The sequence below is a fragment of the Scomber japonicus genome, chromosome 20 (assembly GCF_027409825.1).
Source record: "Scomber japonicus isolate fScoJap1 chromosome 20, fScoJap1.pri, whole genome shotgun sequence".
Taxonomy (NCBI): domain Eukaryota; kingdom Metazoa; phylum Chordata; class Actinopteri; order Scombriformes; family Scombridae; genus Scomber; species Scomber japonicus.
The window spans coordinates 7,753,847-7,778,757 of record NC_070597.1 but is presented as its reverse complement, the minus strand read 5'-3'; the positions used below and the strand labels follow the sequence as shown (position 1 = coordinate 7,778,757).

Here is a 24,911-nt window from a genome sequence, read left to right as displayed (position 1 = left end):
TAGTCGTATAGAGCGACAGCATGAAAACAGCTGTCTGTCCTCAATCCTCCCAGCTGTGCACTCGCTGGCCCCTATTGATCCACATGTAATCATCTCCTGTCATACTGACACACATGCATTTAGATACAAACTGAAAAAAAAAATGTTAACATCCAAAATCATCCCTTAAAGGTTGACTTGACATACCATTGTCTTTTTTCCACATCACACGTTCAGTATCTGCCCCAATCCTGTTGGTTCCAAAAGAAGACGTAAATCTTTAAAGATGGGTCACAAATATATATAGTTTCAATTTAAAATGTAATTTCCTTCAACAGCTAAGCATTTCAGTTTTTATTAAATATTACTCAAACTGGAGTAAATTGTTCATTAGGGAACTATTTTCAGTGGTGGATTAATACACATTTGATGCTCTAATGAGTATTGACAGCAACAGGATGGTGTTTGTGCAATTGAAGCAAAATAGGTGTGTGTGTGTGTGTGTGTGTGTGTGTGTTGATGGTAATTAAGGAGTAATTTTTGTCTTTTTTTTATGGGGAAAAAATAGAATACTTACTTATACCCATATGTCTTAAATTTTAAGGTGCTATTTGATAGATGCACCACAATACCATCATATATTTTATGCAGTACATGTCCTTTTAATTCAGTCATACCTGATGGGCTACTTTAGTGACCTTAAGACCTCAATTTGAATGTACATAGTAATGTTCTGCAGGTTTGAACCATGTAGGCCTTCGATGATAAACCTGTCAAACGTCTGCAGAGTTGGAAAAGGTTAAAAGGTCGCTTTATCAAAATGAAATTAAAACAGATTTCATCACTTACTTGTAGTGATATCTAGCCATGTGCATAGTTTTGGCTCTACTTGCACTGGTTCTCAGATATCTGCCTCTGCCTAATACAATGAAGGTGAAGAGACTTTAATTCGTAGTGATCACAGCTATGAAAGTGACATTTAGAAATCCAAGGAGAATGTCATCAGCAGTTTTTACAGGGACTATTTCTTCAAGAGAAAGTAGTTCCAATAAAAAACTTTTCTATTTATCTGTGAATTATGCAGAATAGCCTGGACATTGTTTCTCAAATGTCATTTTTCAAAGCTGTGAGCACCAAAAACTTAATTCCCTTCACCTCCATTGTTTTGGGATGGCAGCAGGAATCTTAGAGACACATATTTCAAGAGGAAAGGTTTTTAAGAAGTATTTTTTTTTGGAAATTGGGTGTACTGACCCTCTAAATATAAGCTAAGCGTCCTCCTAACTACATTATTGATCCTAAATCCACATCCTTACACGGGAGGAAGTCAGGACTTCACCTTGCAACCACATCCTCACGCTCCAAGTCAAGCTTGGACTGATTTACAGTTAGGAGATGAAAACAAACACACACACACACACACACACACATACTCTTGTCTGCACCTGGATGTACAACCAACATCCTCACCTCACCATCACATGTGGAAAATGTCTTCTGTGTGTGGTCGCTGTCTGGGCTGTGACCACAGGTCCTGGTCTCCTTATGCCTGCCAGCGCAGGGTCAGAGAGTTTGATTGACTTGTGCCTTGACTCAATCTGGCTTCCAGGAACTCTCCACCATCAATACACATCATCATCACTCGCCAGCCCCCTGTGTCTCTGTGTGTGTTTATCTGTGTGTGTGTGTGTGTGTGTGTGTGTGTGTGTGTGTGTGTGTGTGTGTGTGTATGCTTTCTCAACCAGTGCAGCACAGTGTGTCTCTCAGTTAAATCACATGGTTCGGCTTTTCCCCCGCGTGCCTGCTGCTTGGCCTATTTCCATGGTAACTAGCCGAAGATGTAGACAGACACACACACACACACACACACACACACAGGCCACATAAATAGCGCTTGTGCGAGGGCTTGCCAGAGCGATCTCGGTTGTGTATGGCTGTAGGGTGCAGTCAGAGAGAGGATGTGTGATCACACACTCCACACACGCTCAGTGGGAGACACACACACACACACACACACACACTCAAACACACACACACACGCACACACATACACACTGAATGCTGAGACAGAAGCTCAGGATGCTGCTCTGTAGAGGAAAAATGGCACACAGGGGCATGCCAGCCAAATCCCTTTATAAATCCTCTGGCAATTTGGATTTGTTTGTTTATGGATGAGTGTATCAAATGTGAATTTCTGCTTTTGTCATGTAGATAGATGGACAGACAGACAGACAGACATGATAGATAGATAGATAGATAGATAGATAGATAGATAGATAGATAGATAAATGGGATATGAACTGACATTGCAACAATGCTGTCTAGCAGTTGCATAATATTTCCGTCCATTTTGGCTCACTTGCCCTCCTTGTCACGACGTTGCCACCCCTCTATCCCAACCCCTCATCACCCCAATCCCATGTGGCCATCGCCATAGCGACAGCCCACGCTGCTTGCCTGCTCGCTGCAGCATCCCTATGCCCTCTGGCCTTTCGCCAAAGGGGGTGCTGTGCCGGCAACGCAGCCCGGCAACCAGGCGAGGGAGCTTTGCCAAAAGTGGGGAAGCTATAGGGGAAGGAAGAGAGGGAGGATGGAGGGGGCACTGCGGATCTGTTAGCTACTGCCCTGTGGTGTTATGCAACTTCATGTACACACACCCATACACACATACTGTAGGGTGACAAACAGAAACACGCACACAGACTGTCTCTTTTTTTTCTCAATCTCTCTCTCATGCACACACACATTCGGAAGCTGTGCACACACAGTGATGCTTGAACCAGCATAAGCTCCAGATAATGTCCCTAAGTACTGACTATGAAATGACATAACAGATTTCTCCAAGCGGTCCATAATACTGCTGATGCAATGTTACCCTGAGTAACACATGTTCGCGTGATGACTTACATGATTCATGCTGCATAAGCAATGAAATGATGCGTTTACATACATTTTGGCCACCAAGGGGCAGAAGAACATCACAACAAGCTGTCAAATGCACAGCCAAAACCTTAGCTTGTCATGGCTAATGTGTTAGCGAACATTTGCCTGCTTAAATATCCAGCACACATACAGTGACATTACCATTAATATGCAATCATTTTTGTATCCACTTGATAAATGCAAGTCCAGATTTGTCCTCCTTTTAGCTCTGGTTTGGTCTCCACGAAACCTTGAGAAAAATATCAGGCACTTTTTGAGCAGGTAGTGAGTTTATTAGAGATTGCTTGCATAAATGAAAGTTGTTTAGAGACTAAACGATACAATAAATGTGCCATAAAACCAAAACAATTTGCTAAAAAGGCTGAGAGGCTACATAATACCATATGAGCCTCTCTTTCACACTACATATACAGCAAAACTTACTGATTAATGTGGTCCTTCCTTAAAGGCAATGTAAGGAATACTTCAAATGCAACAATGTCCCTGTCTCCTACACTCATTTGAAAAGAAACCAAATTTTTGGGCTAAGCTATGTCAATAGCACTTACAGTTAGCTAGCTAACACTACAGAGATTAAGCCACCTTAAAATCCTCATCAAAAATTAGAACCAAGTATTAAGAGTTTTTATTCAATAACTAACTGAACTCTCCATACTCAGTCTATTATGCAGTATAAAAGTTAATATTTTATGTGTTTAAAGAGTGACTTAACACCAGATTTTCAAGCTTCTGTCCAGACCTAGCTAGTGGTAGTGGTTGGGTGTGGTCAGTGTCGCACCTGTAACCACACCCAGCAGTGATGTCATAGCATCCTGGAGTGCACCTGTACATCGCTGCAAAAACTAATTTTCAGGTGGTGTTAAGTTAATCTTTATTTAGTTTTTATTAAAGTTGACCTGGCTAGCTGTTTTGTGTGCGGAGGACTAACAGTTTGGTCTTTGTGTCTTGCAGGCAAAGTGAAAGAATAGAGTGAAGAAGAGAGCATCGAAGTAGTTCCCTCATGGGAGCAGCTGTGCTGCCTAATCAACATCTGACAGAATCTGCCAGAGGACGCTTTGGACATGCTCTTTTGTCCTTAAACATAAACCGCTAAATCCAAGGAGCTAAAAAAAGAAAATACTAAAAAGCCAACACTGGCTCCAGCAAGTGGACAGATTCTAAAGTAAAGCACGGCTGGAGAGGGGGAGGGTTGTATGGGTGCCAAATCCCCATCCAAGACACACCGCATCTCCTCGAACTACCGCTGCCGCCTCCGTCCGCTTCCTCCCCCCATTCCCTCCTCCTCCGCTTTTCTCTCATTCTCCATCTTTCTCTCTCATGGGAGTGACATAGAGGCCGTCGCTTTGTCTGCTGCCCCGCCCCTTCCCCGCCTAGCCGTGAAAACGGGGGCGTCCAGGTAGTGATGTCGTGGAAGAGGAACTACTTTGCATCAGGTGGCGGAGCAGTAGGCGGGGTGCAGGGGCTGGTGACCCCGAGAACCATGACCTCTATCGCACCCAGCAAAGGCCTGAGCAACGAGCCGGGACAGAACAGCTGCTTCCTCAACAGCGCTCTGCAGGTCAGTCGGATAAACACACACAAACACAAATTCAGGGCAGTCGGGAAGTATTAGGACAGTGACATGTTTTTCATTACATTTTTTGGGACTATGTGGTGGTTTTGACTGGCCTAATCAGTCACTTGACCTCAATCCACTGCCTATTTTCAGCTAACCAAATCATCAGTTTTCATAAAAGTAGCCAAAAAGGTCCACATTTCGATCTAAAGGCTCCACATAGTTTTTGTTATTTTATATTAGTGATTTCATTTCCTAGACAAAATTGAATAGCACAGTATTTGGAGCCAGTTTAATGAGTGCAAACCAGACTGAAAGCAAAAAAGCCCCCCACAAAACAAAACAGAAGTGAAGATAGCTGCAGTGCAGGCCTGCAGGGCAAGTGTCTACTGATGTATTTGTATCACAGACTTCAGACTATCGTTTAAATATTAAATACGACAACTTTATTTAATTTTATGCTACTGCAACTTGTCCAATTGCTTTTTAACGCCTAAATACAGTTTCTACACTGTTGATCTGTTGTGGATGTGAACACCCTCATATTAAAGCTGAAATCTGCATTTTAATCTCATAGCCATTGTCTCATTTTTAAATCCAAAGTGCTGAAGTACAAAGCCAGCACAGTGAAGAAATGTGTCACTGTCCTAATACATTCTGAGTGCACTCTGAAAAAAAAAAAACACTTCCATGTTAAAAAAAATACAGTGATTTACAAATAAAAAAGTATGCTTTATGTGCTCTGCCAGAAATATCGCATTTACAGAAGTCATGTCTATTTCTGTTCATGTTTGCTTACTGAGGATATTTTAAATGTTGTGATTTTGTCTTCTCACTGTAGCAATGTAAAGACATACATTTAAAAACTTTGAGGTATTCCTATAATACTGATTTCCACTGCATACACAATGCTGACACATGCTTGCCTGCGCCCGCTGCTCACATACCCCCCTCTCACACTGCAGTAAACTGATATTTAAGCGCGACAGGGATGAGATTAGCCGCCATATTGACGGGTGCTTGCGTGTTTTGGTGGGTTTTGGCTCTGCTGCCGGTTGGCCACAGTGTGGACATCCAGTCTGTGTGGAGATGCTTTCACTGCGCTGCTACTGCTGCATCTCTCTTTCGCTCTCTCTCTCTCTCTCTCTCTCTGTCTCTCTCCCTCTCTCTCTCTTTTTACACACACACACACAAATTCAATCTTCCCTCCTCCCAAGACTTCCAGCTGGCACAAACATAACTACACGCACACACACACACATAAATGCCTCTTGACGACTGGCTTGAAAAAGAGAGAGAGAGAGAGGAAAGAGGAGAGGAGAGGGAGGCTGGAGGAAGCTGAGGAGGAGGGGGTGATGGGGCAGAAGCTTAGGGAGAGTTGAAGAGCGCAGAGGGGAAGAAAGAGGGATGAGGAGTATACAGTATGGAGAAAGTTAAGAGAAGAAAAAAGGGGATGCTGCTTGGAGACACAATGGAATTAAAGAGTCAAATAAGGTAAGAGATAGAGAGAGAGAGAGAGAGAGAGAGAGAGAGAGAGAGAGAGAGAGAGAGAGAGAGAGAGAGAGAGAGAGAGAGAGAAGGGAGCGATGAAAAGACACAGTGAAGGACATAAAGTTTATTTTTGAAATGAAGAAAATGCCTCAACAAAGGCATGTAAAGCAGCTTCAGCAGGGAGAGAAGTGGGCCACTCCAAGGACACACACTCACATGTACGCACACATGCACGCACACACACACACACACACACACACACACACGCACGCACCCACACAGAAGACAGGATGTGTATCAGGAAACAGATAAACTGAGGGAATTTTAAAGTATTGAGGTGCTTTTCTGCTATTTTTCATTGTATTTCTGTGTGTGTGTGTGTGTGTGTGCTCATTTGTACACGTTTGCTTATATAATTTCAATAGAATTAAACTACAGTGTGTGTGTGTGTGTGTGTGTGTTGGCATGTAGTTGGTGGCAAGTTTGAAGTAACTTACTGTATTAGCAGTGTGGCGTCAACTAAAGATAATTTTTTGGATTACATTGTCTGTACAAAATGTAAAAATACTAAATGCTGAACAATTAAAAATCACATTTTCTCAGAGCCCAAGATGACATCTTCAAATTGCTTGTTTTGTCCAAAACCCAAAGATTGAATCAATTGAATCCAACATTTAAGATGCAATTCTCCATAAAAGATTCCTGATTAATTAATTAGCAGAACAGTCGTAATAATGATTGCAGCACTGCGGAGCCAGACTCTGTTTGTTTATTGTATAATGCAGCAAGTGAAAGACTCTCTCCGGCTTAGTTGCCCCCAAGGACCCCTTGAGCAAGGCAGTCAACCCCCTGCTGTTTGGTGTCAGCAGCAGCAGCAGCAGCTTTAGGGGCTGTGTGTGTAATTTAACGAGCTCGGAGGAAGGTTTAAAGTGTACATGCTCAGCAACTTCTCACTGTGTAAATAAAGGTGAAAATAAAATAGCTAAAAGGAGTTTACTGGCTTTGATGAAGCAGAAACATGAGTTCACTTGTCAGGTCGTGGCTTGTTATGTGTGTGTGTGTGTGTGTGTGTGTGTGTGTGTGTGTTTGTACAGCGGTATGGAGGAGAGTATGGAAATCAGCAACAATACTACAGATGTATTGTAGGCTTCCATTGTTTTCTGCAGTGTTGTGTCATGATAAGCTAACTGTAACTGTAAGCTGTAAACGGTTGTATCTTCCAATACTGATGAAGTTAAAGGGCATTACAAATTAAGCATCCTAAAACTGTGTTGGCTTGTCTGCAGAGAAACACAGTTTGTTATAAAATCACCAACTGTGCAGCATGAGCTCAAATCATCATCATTAAGCCCTAATTTCAGTCTGCAGCACATAAAGAAAAATGGAAATGTCGTCAAACTGGAAAAAAAAAAACATACCAAAAAGCACATTTAACAAAAAACAGCCAACAAATCTTTTTAAATAAGACTGCAAAAAGTGAAAGCTGAACGGTTGTACATTCACCGAGACACCAAGTACTTCATTGTACTCCCTACTTCATACTCGTTCAATAAAGGCAGGGCAGCATTAACAAAAATAAATCAATAAATAACTGGGCAAATGTGGAAATCTTGCAAACAGACTATTTCACTGAACAATCTAATGTCCATAAACACAAAGTACCATGTTTGATCATATTCTTGTACTTGTACTAACATTTTCTTAAACATAATGATTGTTTTAAACATTTTGAATTTATCCTCAAGTTTGCTCCACATGTTTTTTTCTTGAACATACAACTTCCTTTAAGATTATAACTACTATCTAGAAGAAGAAGTATATATAATAAGAAAACAGTTATCATATCTAAAACGCTATTTCTGAGCCATGTACTGCATAAATTGTTTCACAGTTTTATTTAGCAGAATAGGCCTCACTTCCTCATTAATCTAAGCAACAATACAGGATTTATTAAGAAGAACAATAAAACTGCCATGGCAACAGAATCCAACAAATCATGCAGTTGTAATGTTTGGACTTCAAAATCAAGACTCTACGACAGAGCAGGTAGGATTTAGATGATGTGTTGATTCACAGCAACAGAGGGAAACAAATCCAAAGAAGGAGCAGGTAGGCAAACAAGAACAGAGGCTAACAAATATGTACTTGGGGGGGGGGGGGGGGGGGGGGGGGACTGATGAGTATGAAGGTGGGCCTGAAGGTCAGCTGACGACAAGAGGCGGGAAACACTGAACGCAATAGCAAGGCAGGGAGGGAATATGAGGCCATTATAGAGGTAATGCCTGGCATACAAAATAATATGGTAGAAGCTGCAGAAGAATTACAACAGTGTCTTTTAATGAACAAAAGTCAGTGGAAAAGATAAAGCATCATTACGTCTGGTAATGAGAGAGCAGATAAGGAGGGGCTGAGGTCAGAAAGCTGCAGTGTGAGGCACGTATAGCAGCAAAACATAACATGCGGTTTATGTCTCTGAGAGTTTGTTGGATTATAAAGACCTTTTATTGTCTTCATTGTGCTGTTCTGCTGACGTGCACGACTTCGGTGATCTGCCAGAAAAACTGCAGCACTTCACTGTGACAACAAAAGTGTTTCTCATTGAATGGCATTAATAACTGAAGCTGTGTCTCTAATTGTCTTCATTCCTCCCTGGAAAGACGGGTCTCTTTATATTCATTTGTACTCACTTGTGTGGTTTTATTGTGCGCATAGATATCCTTTCCAATGGTACCTACTGTATTACAAATAAGAACTATGAGTTTATAATAGCTAATGGCTATATTAATCTGTAATCATTTGTTAATGTTTGGCATATGAATGAATAAGAAGCCAATTTTCTAATCTAGAAGGGTAGAGCTTCAGATCAACTGCACCAAAATCTATATATTTACAATTCATTTACATTTATAGCTCCAGCCACCAGTCACAACATATACTGTACAGCCTTAGTGCCCAAAATCTAAATTATTTAAACTTTGAAAAAAAATACATTTGTCAAGCTATTTACAAATAACATAATTTATCATCATAACATAAGCACACAATCAAATCTGTATGATGTTTCAAATTCTGATATTTCTGGTACTTTTATCTTCCATTTTTATGAGCTTGTAAACAACTGACTGCACAGACAATGAGGCAGGACCACCTCTTCTCAGGGTCATGTGTCACTCAAATGACAAAGACGGCCAGCAGCTGATGATGATGATGATGACTTCCTAAAATCACAGGCTGATGAGGTCAGATAGATAGATAAATAGATAGAAAGATGGATAGGTGGATAGATAGATAGATAGATAGATGGATAGATGGATAGATAGATAGATAGATAGATGGGCATGGAGAGAGTGTGCCCTCCTTGTGGCTGCTGCAGTGCTGTGCAGGGCGCCGATTCATCACGACCAAATAAACTACGGAGTGAGGAGGGGAAACAGAGAGGGGGGAAAGATAGAACGCATACACTGGCGTCAGCATGCAGTCTGTCATCCTCCACCCCCTCTTTCCTCCACCTATCACTCTCCTTAACGCACACACACACACACACACACACAGAAGGTTGCCATACGTATTGGTTTTATGTGTGTGTGTGTGTGTGTTTGTGTGTGGCTTTTGTACTGTGCATGCATACTGTAACCGTGTGTGGTCCTGTGCATGTGTGCTGCAGAGCTCAGTCGAAGCCTAAGGGACAGCGTTGTGTCAATATTATCTTCCAGCATGGCGAATGAATGTACTGAGTGCTCGTTCCCCTAATTATGCACTAAGAGAGAGACAGAGGACACAAAGAGGTCTACCTCATGCAGACTACTTAGTTTTTATGTGTTCTTCCTCGTTTTATGTGTGCTGCTCGTTTGCTGTCTGCTCGTCCGTCCTGCAGAATCTGCCTTTTTCTCTCTTTTGTGGCTGAAAATATACAAAGTAGAAATCACACTTAGTGGGCGCTGTTGGGAAAAACAATTAGCTGAAAATGGCCGAAAGTCACACAGAGCTGCAGGCTGGGGTGATGATTTTCAGACAACATCTCATGTTACAGGAAGTTCTTTGATTCTGTGTTAATATAACTAAACATGCTTTTTTGTGCTTTTCTTAGAGCTGCAGGAAATATGACTGAGAATATAAAAAAAACATCTCTAAAATCTTAGTTTTACTATTAGTTTTGTCACAAACACCAGGATGCTTTTGTAGCAGTTTCTCTTAACATGCAACAAATCAATATGGATGAGTGTCAAAAAAATATGGACAAGGTTGCCATGGCAATACCTGAACTATGGTGCACAGTTAAAGTTAGCAGAGGAGTCCCCTCATACAGCCATAAAGTGTTGTTTTGAGCCAGTGGAGCTTATAACCCCTTGAAGTGAAAATATTAGAGTGGCTTTGTCACTTTTAACCCAACATAAAACTAAATGGAGAGTTATTTGGAGCAGTAATAAACTGGTTTGTGATCCATGCAACTCATTTGCTTTTGTGAGGAACATCCAAAGAGAAGCAAAAATAATTTGGTTGTTTGTTGACATAAAAATCTGATATTTAGCATAGATTGTCCAGATTGTACATCTAGATCATTTTAAAACTGTGGCACCCTATCATAATAACTTTACCTTCCAGATCTTTCCATCACTCTGCTAGTTGCTATTTGTGACTGCTATGCACCTGGAAGCCAGGTGTTACTATGGCAACCATGAGCTGTCATGTCACTAATCATAGCTGTGAATATGTTGATTCCAATCTTACTTCCTTATTTCTCTTTTTTTAAATGTTACATAGAATTTAAACTAATGCAAGCACATATTTGGTGAAACATTATGAATAAAAAAAGAAGAGAAATTAGCATGTCTTACAGCACCATGGTCTATTATTGAGGCACTCAAGGGTGCCACGCTACCTGCTGATCTAGATATAGATCATCATTTTTAAAATGTAAATGAGACTTTTGGCTCAATTTAAAAGTGTGCTGAAAAAAGTTTGTCCACTTAATGCTGAAGTAAGATCTGTTAAAAACAAAGTTACAAACTCACCAGAAACAATGAACCCTGTTAAAATCATATATAAATCATGAAGAGCCTGGCCTGTCCTCTGTGAAACACAGGATGAAAAATCATCTTTGGACTCAACAAATACACTCCTGTTGCTCAGAGACAGAACAAGAAATGGTAGAAGAATCGAAGATGAACAAAAGATAAAACATTTAAAGAGAGATCTTATACTATAGTTGAAGGGAAAAAGAATATATGTCAGTGGATCTGCGACAAAGCATCAACTGTTCAGCTAAGTGAAATAACAGAGGTTGATATATTTAGTCTTTCTGCGTGTGTAAATGTGTGTTTTGTCCCTCAGGTACTGTGGCATCTTGACATTTTCCGCAGAAGCTTTCGACAGCTGACCACACACAAGTGCATGGAGGACTCGTGTATCTTCTGCGCATTAAAGGTAAAAACACTTGCACTTTAGGCACTAATGGCTTGAGGAGGATTTAAAACCTGGAAACCTGAAGCAGCTCCGGTGTTTTCCTGTGTAACACTTCCCATAGATCACTTATCTGTCTAACAGGTCTTTGGCCCTGTTTACACCTGGCATTAACACACAAATGGATGGTTGAGTCACATTGCTGTTCACACCTACGTCACGTCTTCACTTCTTATAGAAGGTCATACTGTAGGGCTTTGCTCACAGTTATCAGGTCTGACACGCGCCAGATTGGTTTTAGTGTGGGCTAAAAACTAATAAAAATATTTAAAGAACTAATATACATGTAGGGTTAGGTTAGGGTTAGGGTTCCACTTGTTCAGATTACAGCAACCACAAACATCTGTGCTTTAACCAGAACAACCACCACGTCCTACATCATTGACGTGATGCATTAGTATTCACACAAAGCTGTTTAGGGACCAGTGATGGGAATAACGGCGTTACTTTTTTCAGTAACGGGTAATGTAACTAATTACTATTTCCATCGTTACAACGCCGCTACGTTACTTAATTATATGAGGCACGTTACAAACTGAAGCTAATCTACTCAGCGAACCTGTTCTCATCCAACTTTGCTCTCAGCCACAAAAGCTGCAAAGCCTTTTTTTTTTTTTTTTGGAGAGGGGAACGGGAGAAGGGAGGGGCGGGACAACCGTGATGATGATTGGTTAAGGCAGAGTAAGATTTCATGGTAAGCCAATCAGAGGCAGTGTTTACACATGCACACACACATGCACACAGCAGCCTCACACACACAAACTAGCAGAAGCTGCAGCAATGGCGAGTTTGGAGGAAAAGGTTGCGTTTTTAAACAGGAAGTACAGACACTACTTTAATCTCCTTGAGGTAAAAGGCAGGAACATACATGTGAAATGTACATTATGTATCAGAGCCAAGTATTTGTCCACGTCCGTTACAAGCAACTCTGACCTAATGAAGCATCTCTCAATGGCACACGCGACTACAAAACTTGTGGCCAAAAACACAGACATATTTATACTTTTTTTAAAAATTATTATTTTTTAAAGTAACGCAATAGTTACTTTCCCTGGTAACTAGTTACTTTTATAATGGAGTAATTCAGTTACTAACTCAGTTACTTTTTGGGAGAAGTAACTGTAACTATAACTAATTACTTTTTAAAAGTAACGTGCCTAACACTGTTAGGGACCCCTGAGCACTGAAACTCATGTCCCTTGAAAAACTTTTACTTTATTCCTATTTGATAATGCTGCACTATAAATACATGTGGTCAAAAGCCTCTGCGAGTGGTTTGAGTGATCAGATCACGCTGCCCACGTGTGATCAGATGGCCTGAGATACGTGTTAATGTCAGGTGTAAACTAGTCTCTGTCACTCGGGTTTTTATTGGATTAAATGATGAAGAAGGTTTAGATTCTGGTGGTTTCTGTCGATGGAAATGTTGTCCATCATTTTGTCTTGTGTTTATTCCTGTTTACTCTTGTTGTTTAACACATAAACTGTTGTGATGACAGAAAGAGTGAATGTAACACGATGAACTTTACTTGAGTGTGACCTTTTGGCTCTTTCTACTTTTACTTCACTACATTTCAGAAGAAGATATAATATTTTTTCTCCACTATGTTTATCTGATGTCTTGAGTTATATACACAGGTGTTATATACTGTAAGAAGAGTCTTTTCTCTCATATGCTTTCTTCATGTAATTCACATCTTTATTTAACCCTTTATTAGGCAAATAATTATATTTGGTAACTTCTGTAAATATCCCAATATAACCAACCAACCTTCCTTCCTTCCTTCCTTCCATCCTTCCTTTCCTTCCTTCCACCCTTCTTTCTTTCCTCTGTCCTTCCTTCCTCCCTCCCTCCTACCTTCCTTCTCTCCATCCTTCCGTCCTTCCTTCCATCCTTCCTTCCATCCTTCCTTCCTTCCATCCTTCCTTTCCTTCCTCCCTTCCTTCTTTCTTCCCTTCCTTCCACCCCTTTCTTTCCTCTGTCCTTCCTTCCTCCCTCCCTCCTACCTTCCTTCTCTCCATCCTTCCGTCCTTCCTTCCTTCCTTCCTTCCTTCCACCCTTCTTTCTTTCCTCTGTCCTTCCTTCCTCCCTCCCTCCTACCTTCCTTCCTCCCTCCCTTCCATCATTCCTCCCTCCTTCCTTCCTCCCTTCCATCATTCCTTCCTTCCTTAAGTATTTTAATGAGTGCCCTATAAAGGGTTAATGAACAGGTGTAACATTAAAAAATATGCTTACTATTAAACATTGTGCTGGTTCTGCCTCCTCGTAAACCAATAAACATAATAAGTACAAATTATAAACAAAGTACAATATAATCATTTTAGAAATGAGACACTACTTCATACTGTGTTTACTACTTGATATAAACTAAACAATAGTCTTAACGTCATAGAAACACAAGGAGCACAATTCATTTGAACCATTCAGCAAAATCAGGTTTTTGTCTGACAGTAATAAAAGTGAAGAAGAAGCCTTGAAGAGCCAATAAAAGCCTCCGATGTTAGTCCAGATTCTTGTTTGGAAGTACTCGGTGGTGGGTGAGACATGTCTCCTAATAAACACAGCTGGGGAAATTCTGGCAAAGATTTATACAACCAGTCGCCAATACCTTTCATTACTTGATTGCAACAGAACAAATGTCCCCTTTTTTGTATGATATATTTATAGAAAGTAAATGACTTATAGAATATGCACATACAGGACCAGCACAAAGTGTGTCCAAACTTTTGACTGGTATTGTACTTTAGAGGCATATTCCCTTTTTCCAGATTTAAACAAAACACAAAAAAGTAATAATAAAAAAAAATGACAAAAGAAACAAAAACAAAACAAAAAATAAATATAACAACAATGAAAAAAATTAAATAAAATGAAAAATATAATAATAATAATGATGATAATAATAATAATTTATACGTTTCTGGTATATAATGCTATATGTGTGTAGTTGTGTAGTGTGTAAATGTGTCCACTTTATCTTTATCTTTATTATTTATTGATCATATGACATTTTCCCCTTTTTTTTCTTTCTTTGGTTCTTTACTTTGTCTTTTCCTTCATTCTTTTAACATCTTTACATTCACATTTTTCTTATTTTCCTCCATTTGTCTTTTCTTGTTTTCTTTCTGTTGTGCATCTTCTTATTATCTAAAATTCCCTGAAACATTTTCACTTGGCAGCAAAGTTTAAACTCCACTCTTCTTCACCATTAAGTTCTTTAATTCACGAAAAAGAAAAATATTTGACTTATATAATGCAGATTTTTACTTTAAAGTCTATTTTAACCATTGTGGTGTTACTTCTTTTATTACTCAGTTGTGTAAAATGCATCTCAGCCCCCCCCCCCCCCAGTATAGAGCTGCCTCCCAGCACATGTAAAAGCTTTTCTAACATGATTACAGATAGCATGGCCGCCGTGTTGCTGCAGCCGCTGATAGAAAGTAGCCAAACTAAAGATGAAGATCTGTAACATCATGAAACCCTCATAATGAACGAGCCTTATGCAGCTCTGTTCCAGCCATTTGTTGCATCAATGATGACAAATATGTGTCTGAGTGAAGGGAAGTGTTGTGTGTAATGTGCTGTGGTGTAGTAGCGTGTGTGTGTGTGTGTGTGTGTCTGTGTGTGTGTGTATAGCAGTGTCGATGTGTGTGTTCTACACGCTGTTCTGTCTCCAGCGCTTCTCTGTAATTAATTGGCTGACTGAAAGCGCTGAGCTAGCAGAGCCCACGCTGGGATGCTACACACACACGCGCACCCACACACACACACACACACACCTAGACATGCACACAAATCTTACTTGCATGCCGCACACGTTAGGGCTGCTACACGCATGCACTTTGAGATGCACACAAATCTTTCTTACTACACTGGGATGCTACAGTACAGACACACACACACACATACACACACACACACACACACACATACATACACACACACACACACACACACACACACACACACACACACGCACACACACGCACACACACGCACACACACGCACACACATAGGCTTTTGGGGCGTGATGTGTGTGAGTCAGCTGTGGGTGTACATATCAAAGGTATTGTCACCGTGTTAAGTGTTCACATTTTCCTGTCAGTTTTCATTAACCGTCCTGTCACCGTGCTTCCTTTGTCAAAAAAGGGGAACAGATGTAACGTTGTTGCTACAGTCTGTTTTTAGCTGTATTCCCAACGGCAAGCGAGATAGAAGTGTTGGAAAAACACAGCGAGACACACCAAATGAACTTTAACGTCATGTTAAATTATCAAATATCCATATTAGAGAACCAGTGAGATAAACGATGTAAATGGGGGGGTGGGGGTTTATTTTGGAGGGGGAAAGTGGCGAGGGGAAGATTTCATATGAATTTTTGTTTATCCGCAGCAGATAAAGACGCCTGCCTTCGTAGTAAACAGAAGTTCACAGGCTGCCTGTGGCTATCCGTCTAGAAATCACTGCAACACTTTATCTCTCTCAACAGCAAGACACTCACACACACGCACACACACACACACACAGACGCAGATACCTGAACACACACACACACAGACGCAGATACCTGAACACACACACACACATGCACACTGTGTGGAAGGAATAGGAGGAGAGAAGAATAGAAAGGAAAGAGGTGGAAATGGAGGAGAGGGAAGGAGAAAGATGAATGAATGTGGGAGTTGGTGTAGATTGCGCCTGTCTTCATACTCACACATACACACACACACACACACACACACACACACACACACACACACACCTCCTTCTCTTACTCTACCTCATCCCTCCCTTCCTCCCTCCCTCCCTCCCTCCCTCCCTCCCTCCCTCTCTCTCTCTGTAGGGTATATTCCCCCTCCATTCTCCTTGGCGCATGCTGCAGTCAGCACAGCCACCATAACACACACACAGACATAGACACACACACTTTTGCACGCCTCTCTCTCTCTCTCTCTCTCTCTCTCTCTCTCTCTCTCTCTCTCTCTCTCTCTCTCTCTCTCTCTCTCTCTCTCTCTCTCTCTCTCTCTCTCTCTCTCTCTCTCTCTCTCTCTCTCTCTCTCTCTCTCTCTCTCTCTCTCTCTCTCTCTCTCTCTCTCTCTCTCTCTCTCTCTCTCTCTCTCTCTCTCTCTCTCTCTCTCTCTCTCTCTCTCTCTCTCTCTCACACACACACACACACTCTGCTCACTGTCAGCACGACTGCATTACCTTTCCATTGCCAACCCTCAGCCTGCACACACTTAGCCACACTCACACAGACTGGAGGCATATTGTTTTTCACTCCATGATCACACAGCCGTCTCTGTAAACTGCTTCCAAAATGTCAAAAATAACATCTATATTTAGAAATAACCAATTACATAAAGATGGGATATAATAAAAGAGAAAATAAACAGTGGGATGTCCAGGAAACACCTCCAGGAATAGTTTTTTCAGGCTCGACTTGTGTTGGATTATGTGAAGTGTGTTTTCAGGCTGGAAGATCTCATATTACTGTAGTTTGATCAACTTATTGTGAATTATTTTGATGTGTGTATTGGAAGCAAAACAACCTCCGTGGAGTTCTCGCTAAGAAAAGAAAAAAGATTTGACTATTGTTTAGGTTTGAAAATCTGTAGAAGAAGTGAAGAGGAAAACGGTAATGTTTCATATTCAGTTTAGAAAATGTCTGGATCGTCAGGGTGGATGATTTTTTACAAAGCACAGACATCAAGGTTTTATCTATGAAAACTTTAAATTGTGGTCAAACCAGGCGGGGAGTTCCTGTCGTCTGAAATGAAGCCAATGCGGAAGTAACTTAGAGCTGCATTCTATCAAAAGGCCACCAGGGGGCGATCGTTTTGTGTTCAAAAAGACTTCCGTCTCTATACAACTTCTCACTTGATTTCTAACGTCAGTAAACGTTTTCAAAATGCATTTATGGTCTCAATCGCTAGTTTAAAGCCTTCTTCAATGCAGTATGATGTTCATTTGTGAAATGTTAGCCTCCCTGATTTTATATTTGACGATAAAGCAAGCTACGTGGCTACGTTGTGATTGACAGGTTGATTGACCAATATCCTCGAGATCCAGCCCTCACAACCAATCGCAGCATCCCCGCTCCGCCGTTGGTCCCGCCCATACTTCCGTCCATGACTCCACCTCATGCCCATATAAGTAGAATCCGTGTTCTTTTTTTCCCAGCATGCACCTGAAATTTTCAAGATGGCGCTGCCTAGATTCGATACTATTGGCTTCCGAGCAGCAGTCCACAAACCAATGGGTGACGTCACGGATGTTACGTCCATTTCTTTTATACAGTCTATGGGTCAAACATGCTTCAAGTCAGCTTTTGGGCAGCCATGGTCCATCTAAATGAGATATTATTATATAAGTGTACAAATGATAATCATGCTTTTGTCTCCAGGGGTGGATGCATGTATAACGTTTTGGGTTGGCAGTGAACACTCCAAGCACGCTGTAAATATTTCTTCCAAATGAGCTAAACATGAATATCATTTTTAAGAACCATGATTGTAGATTTAACTTTACTCTCTACCCAAAGCACTAATTGTTGATGAATGCAGACTGTTGTCGGTACTGCTGCTACTAATTAAGCAGGTTTTTATGTTATTGTGTTAATTACTGCAGCACACCAGTCACCAAAGAGACCATGTCCATCCTCCACCTCTGACCTGCATTTCAAGTTTTTCCCATTTTTCATATATTTATTAAACAATTTAATCATCAGTTTATGTGTTTTCTCTGTTAGCCAGACCTAAAAAATGACTGCATGACAACCTCATAAATTCAGTTTTGATGTATTTATAGAGTATAGTAGTGGAAAGTACATTTACTTGAACCTATATGCAGTTTAAGGTACTTTGCTTGCTACTTTTACTTCCTACATATTTTTACTGCATTGCATTTCAGGGGGAATTATTCTATTTTTAATCCACTGCATTTATTTCTAGTTATTTGATTTTCATATGACAAATCTACATACAAAATGTGTGATTATCTTTTAAATGATTTGTAATAAACTACCTAATATAAGTCAAAATTTGCATCAAATAGCATCAGTAATAATATAATATTCACAGGAGTAATACTTCTGCATTGGAAGTATTTTACTTTTGATATAGAGTAAAGAAATTCATATTCTGCTAATATTTCTGTACATAGTATCTTTTATATTTTACTATTGCTTACTTTCACTCACTTAAATGACCTGAATGCTTCTTCCAGCCTTGACTCTGACACTGACTCTTGAGTGTAGATTTCTGTTCATATTTTAGTGCATATTTTAAAGCAGCGCTCCGGAAGTATCAAACTTCTTGAAAGGGCTGTGAAAAGTTGGTACTTGAATCCTTAATAATGAATAGTGGCTTCATCTTCAAGCATCCGTGTACATTTCTCAAATCACCTTTAAAGCATGAGCCAAACTCTCATGTCTGAATACACTACTTCACTTGCTTGAGCTGTCAGCTGCTGTGGATACGAACAGATGACACACATATGATGCTTATATGACTGTGTTAGAATATCTTTCTGTCACTTAATACAGCGTCTCTCGGTCCTCAGGACACGGAGCACCTGCTGGTTTTCAGTCCGGCCCTCTCATCAGTGATTGAATTACCGTTGGGACAGAAAACCAGCAGCCTGTTCAGTCCAGAGCACCAACCGCCACTCTGACATGTCAAACTGACTTGTATTTATTTTTGTTTTAGCGCTGGTCAAAAATAGTTGTTCGCTTTTGCTTTTTTCCAGCTGAGTATTCTCACCAACAAAAAATTAGGTCATTTTTATCCGTTGGCAATCTGAAGAAAGTCAGCCATGCTTTTATCTCTCCTACTTTATACAGCTGCAGCTTTCTCACAGGTTCATCTCGTTGCATGATTGAATGTCATGTTTAGACTTTGATCACTGTGTTTAAGGTACAAATGAACCTGGATCTCTTAATTGTCAACCAATACGAGCTGCAAAGTCCCTGCAAGGTGGAGTATCACCACAAATACTATAATACTAACTATCCTGAGACTGCACGATACTCTAAATTGTTATTTCAATTCGAATTTAGAGTTTGGATATGTGTGGATCAGAATACACACAGTGATACACAATCGTACTGACTGGCTGATTTAAGCAACCTTTAAATCTTTTTCAGAACTATTAGAGCCTAACGGGATGAACTTTAAGTTTAAAGTTAGTTTTCACCTTTTAGATTTATTGCTTTGCTGCAAGACCACCTGTTAGTTTTAATTGAGTACAACTGTCATCCAAATTTGGCTGTAATTGCACAATCCAGCTATGAGTTCAGGTTGGTCAGGTAAGGCAAAAACCTTTAGAAACAACTACAGAAAATATCAAAGTCATTTTCCAGGTCATTTTATGTACCAAAGTAATTAGTTTGATCAAATATGTGTTCCAAAGTTGTTGTCAACATAAATGGGTGTAGCTAGAAACATTTTAATACATTTTTGTTGGACTTATCTCTAATCTTTGAGTTTTTACCTCTTCATGTTTTGAATAAACTTCACTAAATCTCTCCACTATTAAGCCAAAAAGGTGGCAAACCAGTGTTTAAGATGTATAAGGGAAAATGTAAAGTTGTTTATATGAGTGAGCAAATGATGGATCTACAGAATCCACTGCACTCCTTCCAATTTCCATGGAAATACGTCAAATCATTTTTGAGATAAACTGTTATTAAAAACCGAAACAAAAACAAATACGACCAAAATCATAACCTCCTTTATAAGGCTGATGATAATAATCCCTCTTCCTACACACTAAAATAAAGCAGCAGTATTAGAGCAAAACAGTAAACACTCAACGGTTGTATATGGGGTCATAATGAGTGTTTCACAGCTGTGATTACTGGTCTGGCAGTTTCCTGGAACCAGCCTGGATGTAAACACTGTAAACAGCTCTCCAAACTGACTGATTCTTGTCCTCGGGCTCTGAACACTGCCCTCAAAACACACTTCAGTGGCCTAGCTTTCTCTCTGAGCCCCCTGCAACAGTTTGGGTTGGATTTCTGTTTTACTGATACAAAGCACTCTAAGAGCTGTTTTTGTCAGAGAAAAGTGCACTACAAATACCATTTATTATTGATAGGATCCGATATTGAGGCCAGCTGTGCTTCGAGGCTCGGCCGCAGCGTTTGTGTTAGTCCAGTCTGGGTTTGGTGTGCAGCACTTTGGTCCTGACAGGTTGAAAACTGTTTCCTCTGGTTCTATTTTACGGGTCAGTTGACAGAACAAGCTACATATTTTGTGTTGTGGGAGCTTTCTTTCAGTCTGTAAGAAAGAAAGTAAACACATGAATATATACATATCCATGCCTGGGAACATACTGTAAGATTCCTATCCCTATCTAACAATGCAGAGGTCTCTAAGGAAAAGCATTTGTGGCATAGAGTGTTTTTTTGTGGCAGCAAACTAAAGAATTAATGAATTTCTATGTGTGTGTGTGTGTGTGTGTGTGTCTTTGTGTGTGTGTTTGCAGAGTATCTTTGCCCAGTTCCAGTTCAGCAGTGAGCGCGTGCTGCCATCAGATGCACTGCGGAGCGCTCTGGCCAAGACTTTCCAAGACGAACAACGCTTTCAGCTGGGCATCATGGACGACGCTGCCGAGTGCTTTGTGAGTATGCAACGCACACACACGCACACACATGCACACACACACATACACACACAAGCGGGTATGAGCTGTAGAAAAAAGTTAGATGGCTCTGTTAGTGTCTGAGGATCTTTACTGCAGTCAGAAATTCAGACATACAGTACAGCCCCCTCACAAGAAAGAAGGGGTTTTGTCGACCTCAGAATTCAAGTTATGCTTAGACCTTGTGTGGTTTTATTGGTATATACACTGCATTAGGTTGTGGATATTCCTTGTCCACTCACTATATCTTCAAGCTTGCTGCTGTAATCACACTATTCCCAATAACCAGTACAAAAAACAATGCAGACATATCCAGCTAGTTTGTCGTTTAAAATGATTCATACAAAGTTATTAAAGGACCAGTGTGTAGGATTTAGTGGCATCTAGCAGTGAGGTTGCAACCAACTGAATACTTGCCTCCCTTTCTAAGCATGTGGGAGAAACTTCAGTGGCTGAGAAACGTGCGAAAAATGCCAAAAGGCACTCTCAGTTTTGGGTTTGTCCCCCTCTGGGCTACGACTGTAGAAACATGGCCGGCTCCATAGAAGAGGATCTCCTCCCTATGTAGATATAAAGGGTTCAGTCTAAGGTAATGAAAACACAACAGTTCTTATTTGCAGGTAATTATTCACTACTGAAGGCATACTTATGAACATTATATTCCATTTCTGCCAATGTTTCAACCCATTGATCCTCTAAATCTTACACACTGGTCCTTTAAGTTGCATGTTATTTTACACTAAATTAAAAGTGACTAGTTTGATGTTTATGTGGTTATTTTGCAGCGGACAAGTGTTGATTGTTTATTTTTTAAATTTGGTTACCCATGATGCATGACTGCACCTAATGATGCTGCACTTTGACAATTTGTGGCATTTTTTTCAAATCTGAAGCAGATGTCTGACACAATATGCTCTTTAGATGGCAGTAGGGATTTAATCACATTTTACTGATATGTTTGTGTTTGCTGAGATAAAGCTAATACATTTGATTATCTGTGTGGCTTTTAATGTAAAAACATGGATGCAGATAATTAAGTGGAGATGGAGATTGTATATTTTTAGTTGCTATGTGATATAGGGCTCAATGATGCTAGTGTTTTATGATTTTGATTCTTCACAAAAAAATCATGATGCACGATAATCACTTACATCATTGTTACTAATGGGCTAAACTATACAAAACCCTGAATGCTTTGAGATTTCCTAAAACTCCTTTAAGAATACGGAAGAACACTCTTCTTGGTTTTTGTTTTTTTGGTCAGATCATGTTGAAATTCTAGATATTTGTCAGAATTTAAGATAGAACTTCTGAGTTTTATGTGTAAATACTAATTAACACCCATTTACACCTGGCATCAACACACAATTTGTATTTTTATAATTAATCTGAATAAAGAAAAACACATCAAGACTCAAAAAACAAGAAGAAAAACACAACTTAGTGCAAGCTGTAAATGCACTCAGAACATATTGGTATCAGAATATGATCAGGTTAGGTAGACAACATTTGGAGGTGGTCAGGAATCGGATTGTGATTGAATCTTAGCCAGGTGTAAATGCAATCTGTACTGTGTGACCACATTCATTAGAAAAAAATGTCCCAGTAAGTTGCAAGGTCATCTAGCTCTGCCTCTTCCTGCCAGCAGTAACTAGAAGTCTAGAAGTGAATGATCTCCATTTGTGGCCGCAGTTTCTTTAATTTGGGGGTGTGTGGGACAGCTGATTTACATATTGGGATACAATTACAATGTAAGCACAGCTGAGAAAACCAGAACACATTTTAACCACTTAACGCACGCTGTTCCGTCTACGGGACGGGACGGATGTTAGGAGGTAGCCACACGTTCTTCTGAATGTTTTAAACACCAACCCTTAAACATATATATTCATGCCGTACATCGTTGGAAAGCTTAGATTGTCCTGATTCATTCAAGACCACTCACGACTTATATGGTTGCTCACAGCCGTAATAGTATTAGCGATTAGCTCGGCTAGCCCCTGAGCTAAGTAAGAAAAGCTATAATGCCTACATACCTTCAAAGTCTTCCCTTTATCCACAACGATCATCTTATGACTCAGGACTTTCTGTACAGCTCGCCAAGTATCCATTCTTGTGAAATATGAAATCCGTTTCCATAAAAACGGAATACTTTCCTCAATATGTCAACATGTATTTAGTCCAACACGTAACGTAATAACACAAATAACAAACCATATGCGGTCCGTTTACGTCATTTCCTGACCTGCACGTCCATCTCAGGCTATGGCTGTGTCTCAATTCCGACCCAACTGCGAGGCTGCATCCTCGAAGTACGCGGCCTTTGCGGCCTTCGAAGGATGCAGCCTTCTGAGGAACCTCCGAAGGACGCATCAACCGTTGTGAAATGAGACGGTCTAGCCTTCGAGGCATTTCCTGGTTGCGTCACCAGCTGTTCCCGCCCATAAGACGAGAAAGACGTCTCGACCGAAAAGACGGTGAAAAAGCTGACAAAATTATAAGAGAGAAGAAAGGAGAAGAATAAAGGAAAGGAGAAGAAAGAAGGAAAACACACAAGAAAGAAAGAAAGAAAGAAAGAAAGAAAGAAGAAGAAAGAAGGAAAACACACAAGAGAAAGAATAATAAAATAATAATCTGTAAATAGTTATTCCTGATGTAATTTTTGTAAATAGTTAAATGTTTCATCACTTGATAATAAAAGAAAATATTTAATCCCTTGTTCTTCCTGAACAGTAGCACTTTATGCCGTTTGTTAACCCTGTTATAAATTGTACTTAAGTTGTAAATACTAAATGGAATAGACAACGTGTAACAATTGACAATATTTTTTATTTTATAACATTAACATAAAATCACCACTTCTTTTTCGCCTGGTGGGGCTGGACCTTCCCCTCCACGCCCATCTTTTCCAGTATTGCTCTAAACACAGAGGGAAGCAAGAGAAAAGGTAAACACAGGGATGCTATGTTAACAGACAAAAGGGTTCTAATATAGCAAAAAATGATCATAATAATGAAGTATAACATATAATAGTGACAATCCCAAACGTAGCTCTTTATTAAAATCTAAATGTGTTCATCTTAGTCTATATATATATGTGTGTGTATATATACAGTATGTATATATATAAATATAAGTAAATATATATATATATATAAATATAAAAAAATAAGTCAAGTAATAAAATATAAGTAATTAGTAAAAGTATAAAAGTATAAGTAGTAATAAGTACAAATAATTAAATAAAACAAACCAATACTTACACTTGAATGAAAAGTCTTCACCTGTTGGTGTCGCCATTGTTGTGTTTTCGCGGCACTGAACAGCGCCGCGCAAAGGATCTTGGGATATGGGAGCATCTGGGAGGCCGCGAAGGATAGTAGCGGTGCATCCTCGAAAAAGAGGGAAAAGAAGGCCGCATTTCAAGGCTGTATTTGAAGGAGTCTTCGAATTGGGACAGCCTTCACGCGGCGTTGTGACGTAATCGGCCTCTAAATGCGTATTTCGAGGATGCAGCCTCGCAATTGGGACCAGATTGGGACACAGTCTGTATCTTGATCTGTATCCATGGATCTTTGTATTTACCCCTGGTTTTAAAATAAACATATTTTCATTATCTCAACTTATCTCATCTAGATATGACTCAGGTCATGGGAAGCAATGCCGAATTTTAGCTACTGCTACTACTCAATGCTTTTGCCAAGCTTGCTTTAGCTGGCAGGAGGACAGAGGTGGAGTTAAGTGACCTTTCAACTCACTGAGTAGATATTTTTCTTATGAATGTAGTCATGCTGTGCAGATTGCATTTACACTTGGCCGGCATCCAATCACAATGCCAG

General features: G+C 40.1%; 1 protein-coding gene across 1 annotated transcript in view; it reads left to right on the top strand.

The window, feature by feature from the left end:
- The first annotated feature begins 4,324 nt into the window (after positions 1 to 4,324).
- The window catches only part of usp54b (ubiquitin specific peptidase 54b), a 41,799-nt gene continuing 21,212 nt past the window's right edge, over positions 4,325 to 24,911 (top strand). Inside the window, exons 1-3 of the mRNA XM_053340986.1 lie at positions 4,325 to 4,480; positions 11,300 to 11,392; positions 20,917 to 21,051. Of these exons, the coding sequence (XP_053196961.1) occupies positions 4,325 to 4,480; positions 11,300 to 11,392; positions 20,917 to 21,051 (384 nt within the window). The remainder of the gene's footprint in view (positions 4,481 to 11,299; positions 11,393 to 20,916; positions 21,052 to 24,911) is intronic.